Source organism: Oenanthe melanoleuca, chromosome 2 (genome assembly GCF_029582105.1).
Source record: "Oenanthe melanoleuca isolate GR-GAL-2019-014 chromosome 2, OMel1.0, whole genome shotgun sequence".
NCBI lineage: Eukaryota > Metazoa > Chordata > Aves > Passeriformes > Muscicapidae > Oenanthe > Oenanthe melanoleuca.
Window position 1 is genome coordinate 8,617,731 of NC_079335.1, and position 22,597 is coordinate 8,640,327.

The 22,597-nt window shown below is 39.9% G+C and overlaps 1 protein-coding gene across 1 annotated transcript; it reads left to right on the top strand.

Moving 5' to 3' along the window:
* Nucleotides 1–1,817: 1,817 nt before the first annotated feature.
* Nucleotides 1,818–21,706, top strand: OC90 (otoconin 90). The gene is given in 16 exon segments (XM_056485467.1): nucleotides 1,818–1,833; nucleotides 5,399–5,464; nucleotides 5,678–5,737; nucleotides 6,000–6,174; nucleotides 8,439–8,551; nucleotides 9,275–9,403; nucleotides 10,737–10,778; nucleotides 11,133–11,189; nucleotides 11,236–11,238; nucleotides 14,055–14,121; nucleotides 14,123–14,154; nucleotides 16,394–16,540; nucleotides 16,895–16,984; nucleotides 18,583–18,757; nucleotides 19,756–19,862; nucleotides 20,344–21,706. Coding segments are annotated over 16 exon segments (1,590 nt in total). The 3' UTR covers nucleotides 20,655–21,706.
* Nucleotides 21,707–22,597: the final 891 nt, after the last annotated feature.

The following is a 22,597-nucleotide window of genomic DNA, read 5'->3' on the forward strand; positions in this document are numbered from 1 at the left end:
AACAGCTTCTCCATGAGGATCTTACAGGTGACATGTCAAAGCCTTCCTAAAACCTCGTAGGTCACAAAGGGCCTTTTGCTCATGTTAGTATTTTCACAACTCCCAATTGTCAGACTTCTCACTTCTCCATGCTACAACTCAGTGGACAGTTTGTCTCTGCTGATGGACTCTGAAGGGTAGCTGTGCCTGGCCCTGGCAGAAAGCTCACCTTCCTGATGAAAAGCAGCCTTCCCAAAGCTCACTGAATCAACCTTCTCCTGGATTTCACTCAGCCTTGGATCAGAGCCACCGTGGAGAGATTAAAGAAGACTTCCCAGCCCTGAGGAATGCCAGTGTTTAAAGCTGTGTAAAGTCTCACTCATCTTTCATCACCAAGCACTACCTCTTGCTAAGCTATTAAAGCCATATTCACATGCCCGAGATTTTGTGAGTGATTAATAACAATGGGATGACTGTTATTTAATTACAGCCAAGAGTATTAGGGAAAGTTATTATATGGTGAAGGCACCTGCAGAACAGAGTTCTCAGTATAGATCCTTTACATGACTGGAGCCATATTACCAGGTACACTGTGGGCATAATGACTCTAAGGAATCTCATGGGGAATTAATTAATAAATGTTGAAGTGGGTTTGATAAAGGAAGTGATCACATGGGTGAGGTCTATATCCAAGTGGGTATAAATAACTTAGTACTGGCTTTGCTGATATTCATTTGTCTTCCATCCAGCTGCTTTGGGATAATATCCCTCAAGGTAAGTCTTTCTGGATGTTCTCTATAATAAGAGAAGTAGGAAGAAAACAATGTGGAATAAGCTATTTGTGACTTGGGAGTAATAGATAAAAATATAGGTAAGAGATTTGGGAAAATAGACTATAAATACTTAGAGCTGTTAGATTTATAATCTCACTTCCTGATAAAATATTAGAAGATTTTTTTAATAGAAATTAATTCCATATTTGAGTCCAGAAAATCAGATAATAAACAGTAGGTACATATTTGAAAACTAATATGGTATATGTTCATTATGTTATATATGTTCATTTATTTGGCTGTAAAAAGCTCTATGCCTGACTTACTTGGGAAATTTTTCTAAATTTAATGTAATTTGTGACTGTAGTTAAAAACTAATCTGTCATCTTCCATTTAATAAATACTAGTGCACCACATTTAGAAGGATTTTTTACACGTTTCTTGAAGATCTCCAAATAACATCATATTTCTCATTAGGAAAGTTTATTATATCAGTTTCAACACAGATTAGAATAAATGTTTGGCTACAAATTGTTAGGATATGAAACAAATATAATGGATTGTAGATAAACTGGATTCCATAGATGTAATAACTCCTCATTTGCATGTTTCACAATATCTTCATTTAAACATAAGAATTATTTGAACATTCTGTGAGATGAAGGAAGATGTGAAAACTGTTTGCAAAACAAAAGAAACTGCAAGTCCACCATTTTATTGCTATGTGGCAGTTTCATAGAGTCTGTTGACTCAAAGCAATGACAAAATAAATATTGCTAGTCAGAATTGTAGACAACATTGGTAAAATAAAGATATATAAGGCTCATCATTCCTGTAATAAGTGCATTTAGTTAAGGGTAAAAACTGAATTTTAGCAAGCAGAAATATATCCAGGCTACAAAAGAATGATTTCCCAAGATGGTGCCTTCCCACTCCCAGACTGAAGAGATAACATTCTGTCTAATATTTTACTTAACTCACCAGGCACACCAGTCTGCTGTGTGACTTTTTTCTTGTCTTTGGATTAAACAAAAAATGATTGTAATTCTGCTGATGTCTATGTCCATGGTGGTGTACAGTGGTAAGTGGCAATGTATTTTTATGATTATTATATGACATTATGTCAAAATACTATTTGAAGTATGAGCATTTGGAAACAATCCCTTAAAAACACATCTCCTCTCCTCAAATTTTAGTGTTCAACACACAAATGCACTTGAAGATGTTTCTTTATGAAGTACTTACAAAATATTTTTCTCAGGACTTTGTAGTGAAGCAACAAAACATGTAGTGTGGTTAAAAATACAACAAAAAAATTACAACTTCTTTTTGCTAGCATTTTGCCCTTATTTAAGATATAAAGGCTCCAAATTCATATTTCATATAAAGAGATTCTTCTTATTAAGTACATTTATATTGTCTTAACTCTCCAAACCATTCAGTACATTCTGAAATATAACCCATGTCCTCCTCTTTTGAATTTTAGAATGAATAGGGATCTTTCTTCATATAACTCTTTAGATTTTATTGTCATGAGTGAACGAACTTCCCAGAATCAGGGATGGGCAAACATTTCAAACTTCTGCAGTCTCTGCCCTGCATAGGAATGTCAATAAGAGTTATGATGTGCAAGTGAAGAGAAGGAGTCTTGGAAAGTCTATCACCATTTCTGGTCAATCCATGGGGATATTTCTAGGGAAAGAGAAGAGAAAGGGAAGAGAAAATGCAGGACCCCAGCACAGAAAAACTCTGCACTGACCTTCATCAACTTCACCATTCACTTCTTTTCTGAGGGGTTGCTTACATTGCAATTCAAAAAAGAAACAGGTCTAACACAAAACATATAAGCTAAAATGATGAAGCCGAACCTTAAGGCTCCTACTATGTATAAAGAAATAAGAGAGAATGTTCACATTTCCCACTGCAGTAACTGTGGAATGCCAAAATACCTGCAATATTTGAATATTTGTTTATTTTAAAAAATACTTTTTTTTTATATTGATAGTGCACTCAGAAATATCTGGACATTTGTACATTTTGCTGACAAAACATTTGAAGACAAATTCCCCCAAACCTTAAAAGGCTGTGAACAGTGTTTAGATTCTTTCCCCCTAGCTAAATACAATCAGAACATGAAGATTTAAAGTGTTACCATGTTTAGGTTTGGGGAGGATTATTGATTAATATTTCTGTGGGATTTATTCTGCTCATATCTGCTTTGAGATTGAAGCAAGTATCTGTGCATGAAATAGCATCTTTGAGAGGAGTTAATGTGATTTACCTTGAATAAATCAATTAGTTTGGGTTTGTTGCACCCTGACTTTTTCTGGCACAGTCAAGGTTTTTGCTTCCCAAGGATTATAATGAGTGCATCCATGCCCTGCATTAGGGCATTTTAGTGAGCCATGGCTGAAAAAGACAACTAGAGGTGCAATGATGTTTTTGATGGGATTTTCTAGGCAACATTTCAGAAAACTGTTGTCAGGTGGGAAAATCACATATGCAGTCTAGAAACAACTTGATATGTAACTGAACATCAAAAGAAATTCCATGGATAAGGTGCACAATGGGAAAGCCCAAGAGCTGATGTATCATACAAGTCTCCTCAAAACATACTGAGTTTTTTAACAGGTTTTAGAGAGAGGTGAGACAAGTTGGCATCCCCAGGGTCTTCTGGAGGATGGATTTTTGTAGTGAAAACTTTCACTGCTTCTATAGGGAATGACATAGGACCAGTAGTTCCAAATACATGATACCAAAAGAGGAAAAGAGAATAATTACTCCAGAAAGTATTTTCTCCTTGTTCCTCCCATCCCCAATTTAAACAAAAGTAAGCAATCTTGTTAGCAAACATTGGTTCATTGATCTTGACTTGGTGACAATTAGAAAAGTTTTTGTCTGTAATGACAGGATTAGAAGAGCCAATGATTTACCAAACTGCTGAGCAGACATTCCTCTCCAGAGGGACTTCAAACATTTATGTGTTAATTGGGTGTACACAGTTCAGTTTGCTCAGAAGAACTAATTGCAAGTGAAGGATAGTGGAGCAATCACAGCTTCCAGCCCCCCTGGAATATGGTTTTGTCAATTTTCTCCTCTGATGCATTTCAGCTCTATGGGATTTTCACGTTTTCCAAACATTTTGCTGAAAGGACCAAATGATAAATGACTGTTCATCAACACTTAGTTTGAGCCATGGTGTTCTGCAGAGTGGCAAACCTGGCTCCAGCTGCAGAGAACCTGGCCCAGGTCATTGCAGAGGAAATACAGGCTTTAAGCCAGAAATTAAGGGTTAGCTTTTCTTTAGCAAGAATGTGTACAAATATAGCATTCAATGCTGGTTTTTTGCAAGGCCATTATTTCACCTGCTGAATTCCTCATGGCAATGAAGCTTTCAAAAGACTTGTTCTATGAAAAGATCAGCCTTTATTGGGAGACTTTTTCTGGTTTATGGGAAGCAATTTGCTCCCCTTAGTCCTCTGCAGAGAGGGACACTTTTGATGCATTACTCTTTATCTAAAAGCTTCTCGTTGTGGCCAAGAATTTCAGGAAAAAAAAAAATAACTATAGGAAGCACCTTTTCCTGACTCACTCAATCCTCAATCCTATATCCATATTCTGCAACTGGCTTTGAGATATTAATTGCTGGGAGAATATGACTGTTACTATGAAAATCTTGTTCACAACACAAAAGTTCTGGACATCCTGAGAAAGCACTTATATATGATCTTTAAAAAAAAAAATCCTATTTTTTTAATCCTTTGCTAAACATAGAGTTAAGCCTCCTATCTAAAAACCTCACTACCCTGCTTTACTCTTTTTCACCTATATTTATTGTAGGAAAATGTAACAGATGAGCAAGACAACTGTCAGCTCTTTCCCAGAATTTTTGTAAAGAAAAAGGACAGCTTTCCTAATGCCACTTATTCTGAGACATAAATTATGCCATAAATTTGACATTATGGACTTTTTTAGTTTTAAATATTTTAAATTATTTTATTTGATTTTACCCTAATTCAGGACTTGGCAACAGAAAAAAACAATGAAGTGTTGAAAATATGCCAAATCCACCATGTCATCTTCAAAAGGAAGATGAGATAATTAATTTAAAATATAAAGAGTTATAGAAAGAGAGACCATGAACCAATAAATCAATAGCCAAGATGGACTCAGAAAAACCAAATCACTTCAAATAACCCTGCTTCACCTTATAGCACAGGTTACAGAGTATTTGGGACATAGGTGGGCACTAAACCAATTTTATGTAATTCTACTAACTTGTCCCAGTAAGGGCTACTGTTCAGATGAGAACAGGAAGACAAGGGCTAGCTCATCCTCAGCAGCAATAGCTGTTTAACAGAGACTGGGTTTTGAGCTGAAGTGGATGCGAATTACCAGTCCACACCAGTCCACACCAGTACAGTTGTGGCCTTCCCAGGATGGGGGTAGAGCTGAGCAAGTACTTCATGTCTTTGATAAATCAGCTTACCAGTATAGGAGAATAGTCAAAATGCCTGCAGAGTGTCATAATGAAATATATGTTGCTGATTTGTTATGATCTTTTGGGATTTGGTTTTTTGGCACTTTTTTTTTTTTTTTTTTTTACTTTTAAATCTTTCTCTTCTCAAATTTATTTGCTGAGGTAGGTGGCCAAGAACTGGAGCCGCCAGCATTCCTGCCAGAGCTGCTTAACACACCTGAAAGAATCTTGAGTAAGAAAGGTTTAAGCTTTACTTTCTGCAATATTGCATGGCAGTGGGAATCCTTGTACTCCAGAAGCATCACAGGGAAATGTGAGCAAATAGCTAGGAACTCTTCTCAAAGTGGCTTAATAACTGGAGTGAGACCAGGGGAAGTCTGGGGACTTATTGTCATTTATCTTTGTTTAAAGTAAGCATAGTCTGTTTGTTTATTTTTTCATTTAGACAATGCCACACTCTTCAACGGAGTCTTTCAAAATGTGGAAAGTGTTGCATTATTTTTCGGTACGTACCTACTCCAGCTATACTTGAGCACTGAACAGAAATCCTGTGGGGTTTGTTTTTATATATTTACTAAGATGAAACAGGGATTTTTGTGGAGGCAGATCTCCCCAAAAACCACTGTAACACTAAACACTGCTGAGTGTCAAGCACTGCCCAATGTCCCTGCCTTGTTTGGGCTCTGTGTTCATGCAAACATCATCTGTGTGTGACCCACCTGCCTCACCTCCCCTTACCAGGTGTTTTATGGCTGCTCTCTTTCCAGACTGCCTGGGTTCTCACTTCACCTGGATACAGTCCATCTTCACTAACTTCCCAGCCCTTCTCAACTTTGTGAACAAAATGAGGTGTGTTACTGGGTTTTGTCCCAGGGATTTTGAAGACTACGGTTGCTCTTGCCGGTTTGAGATGGAAGGGCTCCCTGTGGATGAAGCTGATGAGTAAGTCATATCCATGAGAGGTCCTTTTCTACCCTGACTGGCAATAAATACCCTCATGACCTGATTAGCCAAAGCATAAAGCCTGTATAAATGATTTAAAAACACTAATAAAAAGATAGACGTATTTGGGTATAAATAAGACCCACACCATCTGGCTTTAGTGAGAGAAAATGTAACTTCAGGCCAGGACAATCAAATAGTTGTTCAATTTTATCAGCAGGAGATGTGAAAGGAAATTCAAAGAGAATCAAGATGCATCCATGTCTGTGAAGAAAATGGGTTTTCCAACAATGTAATGTATTAATTCCCTGAGTGAAGACAGCAATGGCTCAGAAAGGGCTAAGCCTATAGATAGATGGAAATGAATCCATCCCCTCTGCAGCATGGGATGGCTGGGAAAATGGAGATCTAACCCTGCTACTGGAAAAAAGCCATGGGACTTCTCTGTAAAAGGTTTTCTGCACAATTGTGATGACATCTTGAAACAGGAGCTCGAGTCAGTTCAATGGATTGATACCCAAGAGCTGAGCACCTGGGCTTTTGCTTCACTCAGCTTCATTTTAATGCAGAGCAGCACAAACCCAGAAACTGCAGAAACATCCATCAGCAGGTTTGTCCTGAGAATCACCCACACAGCCAGTTTGTATTTACAAATTGTTTTGCAGCCCTGGGGTGAGGTTTCCCTATCAGGACAGAATTCCTACTGCTGTGTGCAGCAAACAGAGACTGATTATTGCTTTGCCACTGACAGACATGAGCTCTTGGTTCAATGGAGCCTCCAAACCAGTGGCTTGCATTTCTTTCCTAGGGACAGTTCTCACAGTGTTGCAATCTTTTTCACTGATTTTAGTCCTTAGAAACTAGTTTTACAAATCTTGGGGCGTCTCTGTGCTGTTTCTATTCCATAGAAAAGGGCTCAGTGCCTCACAGCAGGTTTTTAAGGCATTGGAAAGTACTGGTGCCTGTAAGACCAACCTTTTCCCATTTCCCAGAGCAGCTCATTGTCATACCTAAACTAGGAGCCAAGTTTACCTTCACAGACCTTGTGAAAGAGAAGCAGGCCCAGAGGCAATTCATGTCTTAAAATGTCCTGCTTGCAAAGGGAAATTCAGCAAATTTTTTGATTAACAGTTGCAGCAAATGTTGATGTAATTATGAATCTCTAAACAAACAAGAAGTGCAGAGAGTTTGTGTTAGACTTTATGCTCTTAGAGGAGCTTTCAGATGCTAATACCTCACTAGACCTCAGGTAGAGTCAGGAAAGTGTTGAGACATCCCCAGTTAGGTGTTCAAAACCCTGCTCCTGATGGAGCTCACAGATTTCAGCCTCATCTCTGGAACAAGGCACAGTAGAATTTGTGGTGCAGAGGAGCCATCATGCCTTTCTGCTGAATGCTATTTGCCCTCACTTTTTTTACATGCATTCCTTGGACTCCTTCTGTGGTCATGAAGACAAATTAAATATTGTGATCATTATTTATTAAGACAGTCAGTGATTTTTTAATATTAAATATTAATTAAATATTATATTTTAAATATTAAATTATTTCTAAATGTAGGAGGTGGAAAAGTGCATCTGTAGCCCAGAGGAGCTTCCTAAAAGGGAGCCTGGCAAGGAGCAGGTGTCAGCCTTCCTGGCAGCAGATGCTGGGTTTGGATGTTTGTGTTGTCCTTGCCTTCAGCATTGTCCAATATTGATGAAGTCAACAGAGCTGTGTTTTGAGTCCATTTCTCTGAAATGAGGGTGTTTCAATCTGAATCTAAGAGCAAGACCCTTTAATCTTTGTAACAATTTTACCTGGGGTAAATGATGACTGTTTCACTGGTGTTTCACTTACAGCTGATATCAGTGCACAGAGATGTTGTGTAGATGATTTATCTGTACAAAGAGCAGAAGAGAGGAGAGAACTGAAGAAGAGCTTGTTGGTTCAGTTGATTTTTTTATTCCTTTTCAAAGATTAAATGGCCCTGTAGGCAGTTCGATGTTGTTTAGTGGCAGGAGAAAACTTTTACTCCAGTGTGAGAAAAATATTTTGTGGCTCTTTCTCATGGCTAAATGGTGCATTTCAGTTGTGATTGTTGCACAGAAGTACAAAAATAGAGGATAAAACTGTGTGTAGAGTCTCAGTGAGACACAGGAATTCATATTGCAGAGCCATTAACCCTCCATTTGTAGTTCTCCAAATCCACAGTGAGCAAGGCTGGAGCAGGACTGGATCCAAGTTAACACAGCTCTCTGACCTCTGTGTTATTTCCTTTTTAAGATGCTGTTTTCAGCACCGCAAATGCTACGAGGAAGCGCTGGAGATGGAGTGCACGTGGGACCCATCAAAGATTTCTGCAGATGTCAGCTGCTCTACTAAAAACCTGACCTGTGGTGAGACTGATCTGTCAAAAGGGCTCAACACTGGAGCCTCACTGCAACCAGAAGTTCATTCTGGCCTACCTCCCAAAAGTCACAGAGAAATCAATCAGAAACCAGCTCCACTTCCCAGAGCTCCTCCAACAGGCAGCCTCCTCCTGGGGTTTCCCTTACTTTGCAGGACCACTAAGAATTGCTTGAGATGTGTCCACACATTAGAAATACAACAGATGTTGAGGAGACACCTGAAAAACAATCTTCTTCTGAGGCATCAAGGCCTGATTTTTCTGCACTTTGAGGGATCAAACTCTTTGTTCAGAGGGTCACACACACTCCTCAGCTCCAGCACTATCACCAGTGAGGGCAGAGATTGTGTGTTGTAACAAGAGCTATTCCATGCAATGCTGCTACAGGCCTGACAAGAGTGCAGTGGGGTTCTTTAATGCCTAATAACATGTAATATAATTTTTCATCAGTATTGACTCTCAGAACAGACTATGCTAGAACATGATTTGAGGATATCAACAAAGAGGAGCAGAATCCCCAAACTAATACACTTACATCCTATTTAAGCAACAACCTGATCCAATTTCCATTTCTTGTTTCAAATTAAAACCATTTTTGCACAGTATAAATAGGTTTGCACTAACAAAATATAGACACAAACCTTACAGGGAGGAAACAGCAGAAGGTGGAAAAGATTTTTCAATAGCTCCTTGTTTGGAATTTTATTTCCAGAGTCTGTGGATCCCTGTGAACTGTTCCTCTGCACCTGTGACAAAGATGCCATTGAATGCTTCATGAATGCACAGATTAACTCCTCCTTGAATGGGCTGGATGTCTCCTCCTGCCCATCTCCAGTTACAGGTAACAATAGGGATCTGATCGACTGTCCCTTCCTGCCAGATTTTCTGCTGGCATTAAATGTGACCCAACGAGAATGAAGCAGGAGCTGGGTGCTTTCCTGCCATAAATCTGGTCTCTGTTTCATGTGTGCTGTCCATTTACTGCTACTTGGGTGAACACCAGGAGAGGTGGTGGCAGACTGATTGCTGTCCTGGAGCAGGGCCAGGAGAGATGGGGAAGGGGCTGGAGGCCATGAGGAAACAGGAGAAGGCTTGGGGGAGATCTTTTTGTTGTTCTCAATACCAAGTCAGGTGTGGAGAGAAGATGGAGCCAGACTCTTCCTGGAGGTGCAGAGAGACAGGACAAGAGGCAAGGAACACAACTGCAAGAGGGAAATTCCAGTTAGATGTGAATTTTTTTCTTCAGGAAGGTCTGTCACCTGGAATGAATGAATGATATTTGTGATGAGGTCGCTAGCAGGAAATGCTGAAAATATTGCTAACCTACATCTTCCCTTCAACCATTCACAAACTATCTGGAAAAACAAAAAATAGGCTTACTCTGTTCAGTTACTTGGTTTCTATTCTGGAAGAAAAAATCCCTGCTAAGGATGAAGGGGATGTTTATCCCCATGCTCACACACTGATCCATGCTTGTAGCTGAAATTACAGCCTTGCAAGAACAAATGCCTGCCCTGGGAGCAGGCCTGGATTAAAAACTTCCTTCATATAGACAGCAATCAGAGCATGGCAGGGGCAGGACCTCTGGGCTCCCAAGCTGAGGGAGATGTGAAAAAGCAGCTTTAGCTTTCCTAATACTTTGGCTCACAGTCACAGCCTCCAGTGCTAAGGACAGACACACACACCTGCATCACACCCTGGATGTGTGCATACCCTCCTGAATGCATCAAGGGAAAAGAAAATGCCCCAGGAAGTTTTGCACCAAAGCCAGGTCGTTGTCTGTTTTTTGAGACAGTAATCTTTCACTGGGATCTGATGTCTCTGGTAGATCCAACACACTAAAAATAAAGGGGAGATTGTTTGGTGCTAACAGGAAGATCATGCTGATTTTGTCACTGCTGATACAGACTGAAGTTTAGTTCACTGGATGCCTCTGCTAACTTTAGGTGCTTGATTATATTTCTTCATGGGGAAAAAAAAGCAACTTTGAATGAAACATTTTCACTTAATGTTCACTCATGTTATGAACCTTCTGTGTAGATCTGAGTTTGGAAAATTATTTGACTAAATCTTTGATTAAATAGGAATACATTCAATGGACTCCTGACTTGTACTATTCATATCAAACAATGAAAAAATCTCCTCACACTTTATTAGAGACTTTTCTCTTTCAGAAACAACCAGCAAAAGAGAGCTGACAACACATCACATGGAGGGTAGGTCACTTCTGTAATTCCTTGTCTGAAATGCATTAAATTGAGACCAACCTATACTCAGAAAAATAAGCTGCAGAAATGGGAATTTAAAGAATGCTGACTGCTAGCCAGTTCCTCTTGTTAGGGTTGAAACTCTTTGAGTTTATTTCTTTGTTATTATACTGCATGTAGCTCAATAGAATTTCGTATCAGCAGAGTATAAATAGCAAAGCAATATTTTAATACTGCTGCTGTAATCATATTACTATTTAGAAATAAGTTCCCTTTTGATGACTCTGATCATGTTATTTCACGATACAGCCTAAGGAGCACCTAAGCCATGAATTTCTGGAGCAAAACTTCTTTTTTTTGCAGAGTTGGTTCATCAAGGGACTGATGAAACACAGGCTGTGACTGCATCTGTAGAAGAAGGTTTGTGATTTAGAGTGAAAAAAGTCCTGCTTTCACCTCCCAAAAGCTGGTTGTTTGCTTTCTTTCTGACCTTCTAAAAAGACTGATGTAAAATTAGGTGTAATGTTTTGGTGATGGAGTTCAAGATTGAATGGAAAGATGCAATTTTTCAATTTGTGCATGTAATGTGTTTAATTGGTGTTTACAGTACAAGGGCTGAGAATGAACACTACAACAAAAGCTGTTTTCATCAAAACAGCCCTTTTGCCATGGGAACATAGGTTGGAGCAGGCGAGCTGCTTGGCAGAAATGCCCTCTGTGGGTGCCAACCACTGGACCCATAGCCAATTGCATACTTCTTGTCTTTAAAAGATACTGAATTAATTAAGATCAAGCAGTAGCATGAGGAAATTCTGAGAATGGTTTGTGCCAAGGAGCCGCCAGTTTGGTGATTTATTTACTTGTAACGAAAAGATGCAGGCTCACAAGACCAAGTGGTTCTTACAACAGTCTCTTTTTGGTTTTTTTTTTTCCTAAAATCAATGGTTGTCTTATGATGAGTGGGTATTTGCAAAACCTCACTGCTGTAGAAGCACCCAAAGGCCTTGGTAGCTCCGGGAGGGGACCTTGTATGAGAGGGCCAAGATATGAAGTAGAGAGGGCGACCAGTCTTGGACCATTACCCAGTTTAGCTGCTGCACTCTTTTTTTTGTGGCTCCATCACAAGCAAAGGCACACTGCTATTATAGGAGGAGTGGCATCAGAGCTGTTTGGAAAATGGACTGGGGGTGCTGGTCCACAGTTGCCTCAATAGGAGCCACAGTGTGCCCAGGTGGCCCAGAAGGCCAATGGCATCTTGGCCTGTGTCAGCAATAGTGTGACCAGCAGGACCAGGGCAGTGATCACTCCTCTGCATCATGAAGCTGCACCTCCAGTGATGTGCTCTGCTCTAGGTCCCTCATTTTAAGAAGGACATTGAGGGGCTGGAGTGTGTCCAGAGAAGGGCTACAAGGCTCGTGAGAGGGCTAGGGAACATTTCTTATGAGGAGTGGCTGAGGCAGATGGGTTTGTTCAGTCTCAAGAAGAGCAGGCTCAGGGAGACCTCACTGCTCTCTACAACCACCTAACAGGAGGGTAGTGAGATGAGGGTTGATCTCTTCTACTGTGCCTGCAGGGAAACAATCAGAGGAAATGTCCTTAAGATGAGACAAGGGAGGTTCAGACTAGACATTAGAAAGATTTTTTTCACTGTTCAGGTGCTCAGACATTAGAGTAGGCTGCCCAGGGAGGTGGAGTCACCACCACTGGAGGTGTTGAAGAGATGTCTGGATATGGTGCTGAGTGATGTGGTTCAGGGGTTACAGAGACAGTGCTGGGCTCACAGCTGGATGGGGTGATCTGAAGGTCTCTTCCTATCTTAACAATTCTATGATTCTCTGTTCACAGACCCCATATCTGCCAAGCACACAAGCTACATGCACTGATGTGTGCAACCAGGCCACAGCTTAACCCAGAAAATCTCAGAGTAGTTTGTTTTGGAAGGGGCCTTAAAAATAATCTCATTCCAAACCCCCTGCTGTGGGCAGGGACATTTTCCCATTTTGCATGGGGAGAGGTGGAAAGCTGGATTTTTTTGAGAACCTAAGAACCTGATTTCAAGCTTTAGTATGCTCATCTGTGGGTGCCATTGTCCTAAGTATGAATCTGGAATAATGAAAACATGGAATTTTTTTTCCTTTTCTTTTTTTTTTTTTTTTTTAATGTTTCTGACATTTAAAGATTTGTGGGTTTATTTGTTGTTTTTTTTTGTTTTTTTTAAATTTTTAAATAGCAGAATATGCACAAGTGTAGGTCCCTGAAAAGGCTTTATGCTGAATAGAAGTGCTGGCTGTTCCTTCATATCTCTCCTGTATTATCAAAGTAGTTTTTTACCATATTTTTCATTTTCACCTAGCAGCAGCTCCAGTGTTGGTTCATGTGTTTCTATCTGCTTCTGGGACACTTTGTAATAGAAAACAGAACTCCTGAAGGAATTAGAGCATCTGTGTTTGCACTTCTGTGGCAATCTTCTACTTCCTGAAGAAACAACTGCTCCTGCTCCCTAATGAGGCACAGTCCATCATATGGCTCCAAGTATTGCCAAGGAATAAAAACCTGTATTAGGAATTTTAGGAAGCTAAAAAGAACACAGAAAACATTCCTAATCAGTCTTTGAAGGAAACATTTGGAGAACCACTTACTATTTAACTAGTTCCCTCCCTGTTTAAGCCCAAAGAAGCTTCAGCATTGACAACTGTGGAAGCTCCATTAACCAAAACTAAGTATTACTGAGAAACTCATTTAAAGACAATTCTTCACATCACAAAATCCTAACACAGAAAAATGTGGAGATGATTTTTTAGATCATTTGATGTTATGTTTACAATTTATCAAAAGGCAGCCGAGAAAATAAATAATTTTATCAGGTAAGGAAAAAAGTTAGAGGTTAGGGAGCTATTTGGACTTATGGCTGCCCATCCACACCTGACTTTCAGTGCAGGCAAACACAGGTGTTCACAAGGAATGTGGCACCTTCTGTGCACAACACTGGGATGCCAGACCTAATCCTGTTTAGTCTATTTGTCTGTTGGATTTTCCAATTCAGTCATATTTATGCTGCTTCTTTCATGGAATCATAGAATCCTGTGTTAGTGCTAAGTACATTATTCACATGCAATGAGATTAATTTATCAGTATCACTTTGTCTATAACTAGTGAGAAAAATAGGAAAATGTCTACCCATGTCTGGATTTTCCTGTTTTCAGAAAAAGCTCTTCTCAGCAGCCTGACTGTTCATAACTGTGTTGGCAATGTGTTTCTTGAGTTTATATTTTCTATTTTCAACAGTGGTTTCTTTTAAGCCCCGTGACATAGTCTTGGCAACTTCCAAAGCCAGAGGTAAGAGTCATTAAACATTTGTTGACAAATTTGGCACTCTTGACTCCAGGTGAAGATAGATTTTCATTTATGAAGCTCTATGGTGTCACAGTCAAAAATCTTTAGCACAGGATTTCTGGATAATATTTCTTTTGCTGACTTGCACATCTGTCAGCAAAACACTTAGCTTCTCCTAATTACCATCCTCATAAATCCAGGCTGTTTGGTTAAGCTTTATAGTGCTTTAAGTAATTTCAGAAATGCATGGCAGAAATTCAGCTGGCAGGTCACTACCATGATGCCTCTGTTTTTTTTACAGTTACCTCAAGGGACCACAGAGGCACAGCTCCTGCTCCCCCCATCCTCTCTACAGAAGGTCAGTGACCCTCAGTTTTCCTCTTTCTTTGACTAACACAGTAATTCATCATCTAAAGTGTCACAGTTAAAATTCTGTGCATGGTAGCAACAGGGCTGCTGGAGAATCAAATTTATATCAGGGTCAGATAGCAGATACACAAACAATAAAACCTAGCTGAGAAGCATTAGCTGTTCCTTGCCTCCAGCCACTCATTTGCACTCCTCATCCAAGTATTTCTGAAAGCCTCTTCACATAAGGCTTTATGACATAATGGTTGTTTCTGTAAATTACATTCTCAGCATCTGCTGCCAGAAGGGTTCATTTTGATTTTGCCTCCTCCTTTATTATAGACAATTTAATGGAACTCTCTCCCAATCTAAAACTTGTTCCAGCTTTCACAGGCACCTATGCTTTGAGCACAGCCTCACCAGTAGGTACAGCTGAAAATGGAGCACCTTGGTACATCTGGAAGTTTCCTGTGACCCCTTTTGTGTAGAAAGGAGTATCCAGGCAGGCTGAAATCCACCAGAAAAATGTCAGAGAAAACTGCATAAGGAGAGGAGAAAGCAGTCATTTCTTGGCTCTGACTACACCATCTGAACAATATCCCCATGTCCCACCTCAATGAATTCAGCATTACTGGACTAAGCACTGGTCAACATCTCTAAATGCTCTCCTACACTAAACTGAATGTATCAGAAAATCTGCAAAAATCTGTAAAAGATCTGTAAAATCTGTATTGTGTTGCAGGCCTGCATGGCCCCCAGGAGATTATTTGTGATATCTATTCTTAGTTAAGTGCAGAATTTCCCAAACTCTGGTTTTATTTTTTACATCCAGCAGGAATCACTTCCATTTCAACATTCCACTGCCAAAGAAAGTGGCATAAAATGTGCTCCTTGCTGAGCTATCAAAACCAGTGTGTGACTATTGATCCCTTTCTGACACCTTTCATGGGCTTTGCTGTGTTCTTAGCAGTACTTTTATTAATTTTAATCTATTTTTTTATCCCGTGACAGGTTATTTCCAACACATACTAAAACCAGAACATAAGAGGGACAAGCTTAATGAATTCGAGTTTAGTCCAATTAATAAATTCAGCTAAAGAATTCAAAAGGAAAGCTTTAAAAATATGAAAATATATGCTCATTAGTATTTTCAAAGTATTTATTTTGTAAAATGCCACATTGTTCATATTGACATTTAGAAAAAAATGAAACCACTTGATAATAGTGTTTTCATTCACTATTTTATATATAAGAAGGTTTAAAAAGTAAGAAAAATATTTTAAGTACCTCTAAATTCAACAAAACATTCCTGATCAACAATAAAGTGTCAGATAATCTAAAAACAAAATTTAATTTTAGGGATGAAGAATCTCCTGAAAACAATTATTTGTCAATTTATTTTCCCAATAATATTTCCTTGGGGTTATAACCCAGTAAAACCTTCAGTCACCCAGCTCTGCATCAGTCAAATAATTTCCTCCTTTTACTGATGTTTCCTCCTTTCACTGATGTTACTCTCAGTTTTAGAAACTTCAGGTGGATAATCTTTAAAGCAATTTACTCAGCAAATGACATTCATGACATCTCACCTGTACTTTATCTCTCAGTGCAGCTGACTAAGCAGCAAACAATATGATTTTCAGCACCTGGCACAGCTCTTTGTTTCAGTATATAAAGAACTAAAAAAAAATAATAAAAAAAAATCAGCAGTTAAACTGTTCATAGTTAACCACAGGCCTTTCTTCTGAAAGGCAAGAGATATGAATAAATGACCAGTGTGGACACTCTGCTTTTCCAATTTTCCTTAGATATTCCTTCTCTATGACCATCAATTCACACTCGTTCTGCCTGAGGATATTACTCTCACCAGCTATCTAAAATTAAAATCTTACTGTTTATTTTCTGTTTCTTCTTCTGCTTTCTTTTTTCTGCTTATTCAGAAGAAGATGGATTTATGGAAGCTTTGGGCCCAGTGGAAGAGATAACCACCTCCCCAGTCTCATTCCCAGGAGACAGCAACTCAATGCAAGTCAAAATTGTCCCCACCAACAAGAGTCCTGCAGGCACACCTGCAAGGACAAAAGGAAAAGGCAAGTGAAAAATGAGTTACACCTTTTCTAATTTAGAGAACTCCCCTATTACTGTTCACAGATATCTGAGGAGTCAGCACTTTTCATGGATATGTAGAATGAAACTATTTTGTTACTTAAATCTGGAGTTCACATACAGGATGTATAACATTGACTGTCCTGGAAAGGTCAGCTCACTGCCACCTGACAAGGAAACCTTAACTAACCATTAATAAACAGCCTCCCACTAAGAATTAACAAATTTTAGAAATTTGCAGTTGATAATAGTTTAGAATATGCACTTTTTGGACACTCTCCTGAAAGAAGAGTTTATTCTACCTTCACAAGTCTAATCTATGCATTTGTCTTCTCCAGAGACAGGCCCTGCAAGGGGTGGCCTGAGCACAGCTTCCTCTGGAATGGCTCTGGACCTGGGATTGTCTGAGAGGGGACCTGCAGGGAAAGGTAAATAAAGAGGTTTTTCCCCATTACATCTGATGAAATATTCAGCAGTCTCTATATTAAAAGCAGGTATGTATTACATATAAAGATTATAGTTATTTTAAGTCAGTTAGATAAGCACACATGCATTGGTATTTAGAAGAACAGGAGGTGGAGACACCTGCAAAAGCTTCCACCACTTTAACCATTTCTGCCAATATGCTGTCAGTTACACTTTAAAAACTACTTATTATTAGCTTGTAAGTTCATTTTTCATATAGTGCAGTGACTAAAATGAGCTCAGGGAATGTTTCTCCCTGCTTTTGTTTGTTGGAAGTAATTTAATCACATCTTTAAGTTCCTTTGTTTTACAAGCAGCAGCAGCAATAGGAATTTTCCTGCTCTTTATTCTGACCTTTTGCCACAGTCTTGTCAGTCAGACTTTCTCTCACCATTTCTGAATCTGTTCCAATTCCTGCTCAGAGATCCTAAGACATTTCAAACCTGCCACAACTATAAATCCACACTCAAGGACTGTCCCATCCATCTTTTTAGGCTTCCCAAAGGAGACAAGCAGCCCTGGAACTGGAAAAGAGCAGAAGAATCAACCCCATGTTTCACCAAACTGGAAAATTTTATTTTAAAATATCAGCTTTTAGAGAGCAGAGATCAATTCTCTGAACCTGTGGTTAATTCTGTGAATTAACATGAATGACTCAAGACCCAAGGAGGCACAAGGGTAGAATTTCCTGTTGGAGAGAGTAACCCAGGACTGACCCTGACAGGAGCAGGGAAACAGCCTAGATCTGCAGAGGGGAAGATGGGATTACTCATGGGAGAAAGGAGGATACAGAGGGAACAGAAGCCCTCCCTCCATCCTTCCCTCCCTCCCTCCTTCTCCTGCAGTCCAACCATCAGCCCCTTCCATCCTTTCCCCAGCAAAGTCCCAAAAGAGGTCCCATTGATGTCTTTTTATTCATATGGAACACTGTGTTCTTTCAAATCTTATGAATAATTACCACAATATCAGTTCTTCCTGAGTAGAGGGAGCCACAGAGACATTAGGATTGGGACTTGGTGATGCCAAAACCTCAGCAGCACAATAGCCATTACAATAGATCACTCCTGCATTTGGTCTAGGGGCACCATTGCTCAAATTGGATTATATTTCACATGAGAACAAAAAAATATGCTTTCCTTCAGCAAAACATGGTCATGGTCACAGCTATCACTGTGGAAGAACAAGAGGTTAGGACTGTATCTTCTAAATAACAAGACAGAAACCACTGAATACTCAGCTGAGTTTAAATATTCCGAAAGAAAAATTTACTTTTGAGAAATTACAGAGGACTGCTAAGTATTCTCACTGCAGTCCAATTTGACTTGTATGTTTTATCTCCATAGGGATCTTTCTCCCCTTTAAATATTGCCTTGCCCTTTTGCTATCTTGCTCATTCAGCAGTATTCTTAAGAGCCATAATTCTTGGACTGAAGCAATAATTTAGAGAAGGTAAAATGTTGTCCTTCAAAGTTTCTGATAGCTCTGAAAACACTTTTATCTTCACAAGAGAGCTCTCAACCAGTGAAGACATGATGTGTCAAATAACAACTTTGCTTTGCAGTGTGCGAGCGCTTGACCTTTCTGCAAGAGAGAGGACGTGGAAGAGCGCAGAGGGAGCTGCCCCAGCTTGGAGAAATGCTCTTCTGTTTAACTGAGCGCTGCCCAGAGGAATTTGAGTCTTATGGCTGCTACTGTGGCCAAGAGGGGAGAGGTGATCCCATTGATACGCTGGACAGGTGAGGGCTCCTCTGTATGTGCCATTACTGTGGGTGTTATTGTGGTGCTCATGGACCAAGGAAGATCAGTACATCATTTTTGGGGCATTGTATAGTTAAGTAGCAGTAGTCAAGTCACATTTTGGGAGAAAAAAAATCTACTTAAATAAATAAACCATGAAATACTCTAATGTGACTAAACCACATTCTAGTGTTGCTTCAATGTTTTGGAGAGGACTCAAAATAAGAAAGGAGAACGATGGGAGATAAGCAGAGCAGAAGGATACATAAAATAGATGAGGGTAAGGGTAACAGTGAAACTTGGCTAAGAGGTGGCTTTGAAAGTGACTTATAAAGAGAAGAATTAACAGGGCACAGTGTCCTTCAGAAGAGAGCAGAGCTGGAGCAAAGTTCTGTCAGAGCTGCAGCCAAGAGCCAGGATGGCTGACGATGAGGGGCAGTGCAGAGAATTCTACAAATAAAAGCACCCCTGGGATTGTTGTATTTACAGCTAGAAATCCCTTTCTCTGTGGAAGTTCATAACAGTTGGGGCACATCAGTCTAAGTAGAGAACACACACACACACACCTTTTTCCTGGACTCACACACAAACAAGACAGCTCAGGCATGAAAAACTCGATAACATGATGGCATGATCTGGGTATCATGATGCAGTTTTCCAGTTTCCAGTGAAGATTTGTACACTGGAAGACACTTCTTATGGCAAAATAGGTCATGGTTACAATTGTAATTATGTGTCTGTCTTAAAACACACCCCTGTTAAATACATGACATGAAAGGAACTAGGAAGAGGAAAGTGAAAGTAGGAAAAAGTATAGGAATAAAATAGGAACAGCTTGGGTTGTTTTTTTGTTCTTCATAGAAAAAAATAATTCCAGGGTATGAAAACTAGAATTTTTTAATTTTAATGGGCATTGAAAATAAAGACAGACACATAATTGTGAGCATTTGGGGATTCAGGAAGAGTATATTCCATTGACTTTTACTGTTCATTTTAGATGCTGCTTCTCTCATCACTGCTGTATGGAGCAAGTTAAGAAACTTGGATGTAATGCAGAAAGAAATTTGAGATCTGAAGTTGTATGTTTTGATCACATGCCAAAATGTAAGCTTGTGTGAGAGGAAATTCTTATGTCCTGATAACAGAGTATCAACATGATAGACTGAATGACACTATGACAGGGCTGCTAGAGCTGAGTACAAAGACAGAAATATATAGTTTACAAAAAATTAGCAATGTTTACTATAAAACTGAACTTTTTTCCTAGTTGAGACAGAGATTATTACACTGCTGTGTATGTGACCAGGTCAGGTTGAGAAAATTCCATTCAGACATTTTATAATTGCAGACAGAATTCAGCTATTTGTGTATTTGCATTCACAAATTCAACTAAAGCCAGTAGAACCTTCCACTGCCCAGCACTTTGATGTCAGGCTTTTGTTTAGGTAATTAATGGTGACTTTCAAGACTAAAATTCATGGCAGATTTGAAAATTTTATTTTTAACATCTCATCTACCTGTGGTAAATTATATGTGAAGTAAGGTTAAGAGCTTTCAAACACTAACTGTGAAACTTGTCTTTCAGGCATTGGCTGGAGCACGTGCGAGAAGCTCCTCTGTGCCTGCGACAAGGCTGCGGCCGAGTGCATGGCCTCTGCCTTCTTCAACCAGAGCCTGAAGCTCCCCCACGGCCAGGAGTGCCGAGAGGAGAAGCTCTCCTGCCCAGGGGGCCCTGCTGAAAGGCCTCCTACAGGCACAGAAATAGGCACAGGGGGCTCCAGCTCTGAGGAGAGCAGTGAGGAGGAAGGAGCCCTGCGGAGCGGATTCCGAAGAGCCAAGAGAGGGACGCGGCATCACACGGGCACCTCCAGAACCGTGGGACACGAGGGCAAATAACCAGCCACCTCCAGGGGCCTGGGAGGGGGCATGGCAGCTGCCAGCCACTGGGTACCTGCTCCTTATCCTCTACACACTGCCTCACACTCTCCAGCACACAAATGACATAATCATAGACTAGGATTAGGTGTTAGGCTGCATTAACTCCTTACTGTAGGGAGGTCAGCACTATGGACCATCTATCTAGGTCAGGTATTACCTTAAATAATTATCTGACAGTGTTCTATTAATTTCACTTGATTTTTTTATGTAAAAACTGTTATGATCAGACTGACTTCTGTTAACTGTGCACTTGGTTCAGACTGGATCTTGCTGATGGTGGCCATGTTTTCCAGGTTTTTAATTAAACCAACCTGCAACTACTCCAACTTCTTCTGCAAACATTCTTCCTTTACTGAGCTTAGCAGGATACACCCAGAAGCAAAGCTAAATTAATTACAGGACAATTAGTTCCTTTTTTCACTTCTATCTATAGCTATGTGTGACTCCCTTCTGAAGGCAAAAGAAGGTCCAAAATGCTGGACAGACCTTCCTCTTAGGGAAGCCTCTTCCCTCCCTGGGGCCCAAGTTAAGGACACGAGCAGGAAACTTCCCAGCCTGGTACAGCCCTTGGATGCTACTTGTTATTGCTCTTCCAGTTGGGGGTGATGAAGTCACAACATGCAGTCCAAGGGTGATCAAAAGAGACTTCAGTGCCTTGGAATGGCTGGTCAGGAAATGTGGAGCACAGATCATTTTTTCCCCTATCCTTGCAGGAACAGACAGACCCAGTCTAGCAATACCTGGCTCCATGGTTGGGGTCACAGCCAGAATTTGGGTTTTCTTGGTAAGGGGATGACCAGCACAACACCAGACCTGTTTGTGTCAGATGGGATTCCTACTTCTCACACAGGCAAGAGGGTTTTTGCTCATGAGCTATCAGGGTGTACTGACAGGCTTTAAAACAGACTTGAAGGAAGAGAGGTGTAATATCAGGCAATGACAAACCTCTAAAGATCCCTCCCAACCTATTCCATGACTCACCAACACTTCCTAGAACATAAAATGTTGTTACAAACCTCCCAGTGATTCAGCTGCTCTAAAAGGTCTGGATTTCTTCTCCATTATCTTGTTCTAGGGCTGAACTTAGTCACAAAGTATTCCTACAGACCTATGACTGCATCCTCATGCTGGGTGCAGAGATGCTGCCCTTGTTCTTCCAGATCCTGCAGCAGTTCACTAAACCCCAGTATCTGATCCTGTGTGAACAGAACAGTGTGAAAAGAGAAGGTGAAAATGCCTGTGAATATTCTTGGATGAGCAGTTTATATTCTATAAACTTCTGGATGGTGATATGTCCCCTTCCTACATTAAAAGTGCAAAGGATTATTACAGTGCAAAAACGCCCCAAACAAACAAAACCCTAAACAGACAAATAAAAAACCAAACGCCGCCACCCCCCTGCAAACAAACAAACAAAAAATATCCCACCACAAACTCCCAAAATAAACCCCAAAGGTATTTGGTCATGTGAATCCCTCCAGGTCCCAGTGGCTACATCATCAGCACTAGTGAAAAAACCAACAGAACAAAAAGGGAACGTTAAGGGAAGGCAGAGAGGTCAGATAAGTGATGTGAGAAATTCTATTTGCAGACAAGATTTTAATTAACTCCCCCTTGATGCTGTACAGAAAAAGAACATCTCAGTACTGAAGCAAAACACTAAATCTGCAAACTGCCCATTTTTGTCCTATGCTGAGAATGAGATCTGTATGACACTGCAACTTTTATCAACGTTTATTATAGGGATGAAAAATTACTTTAAATTTCACAGAATTTATAAATAAATATTGCAATGAGAAAATGAGAGGAATAATGAGCTGAAATGTGGAAAACTGGCCTGTAAACAGGTGAATGAATTGCACTGCATTGTAACAATAACATCAGTTCATCTCTGACAAGAG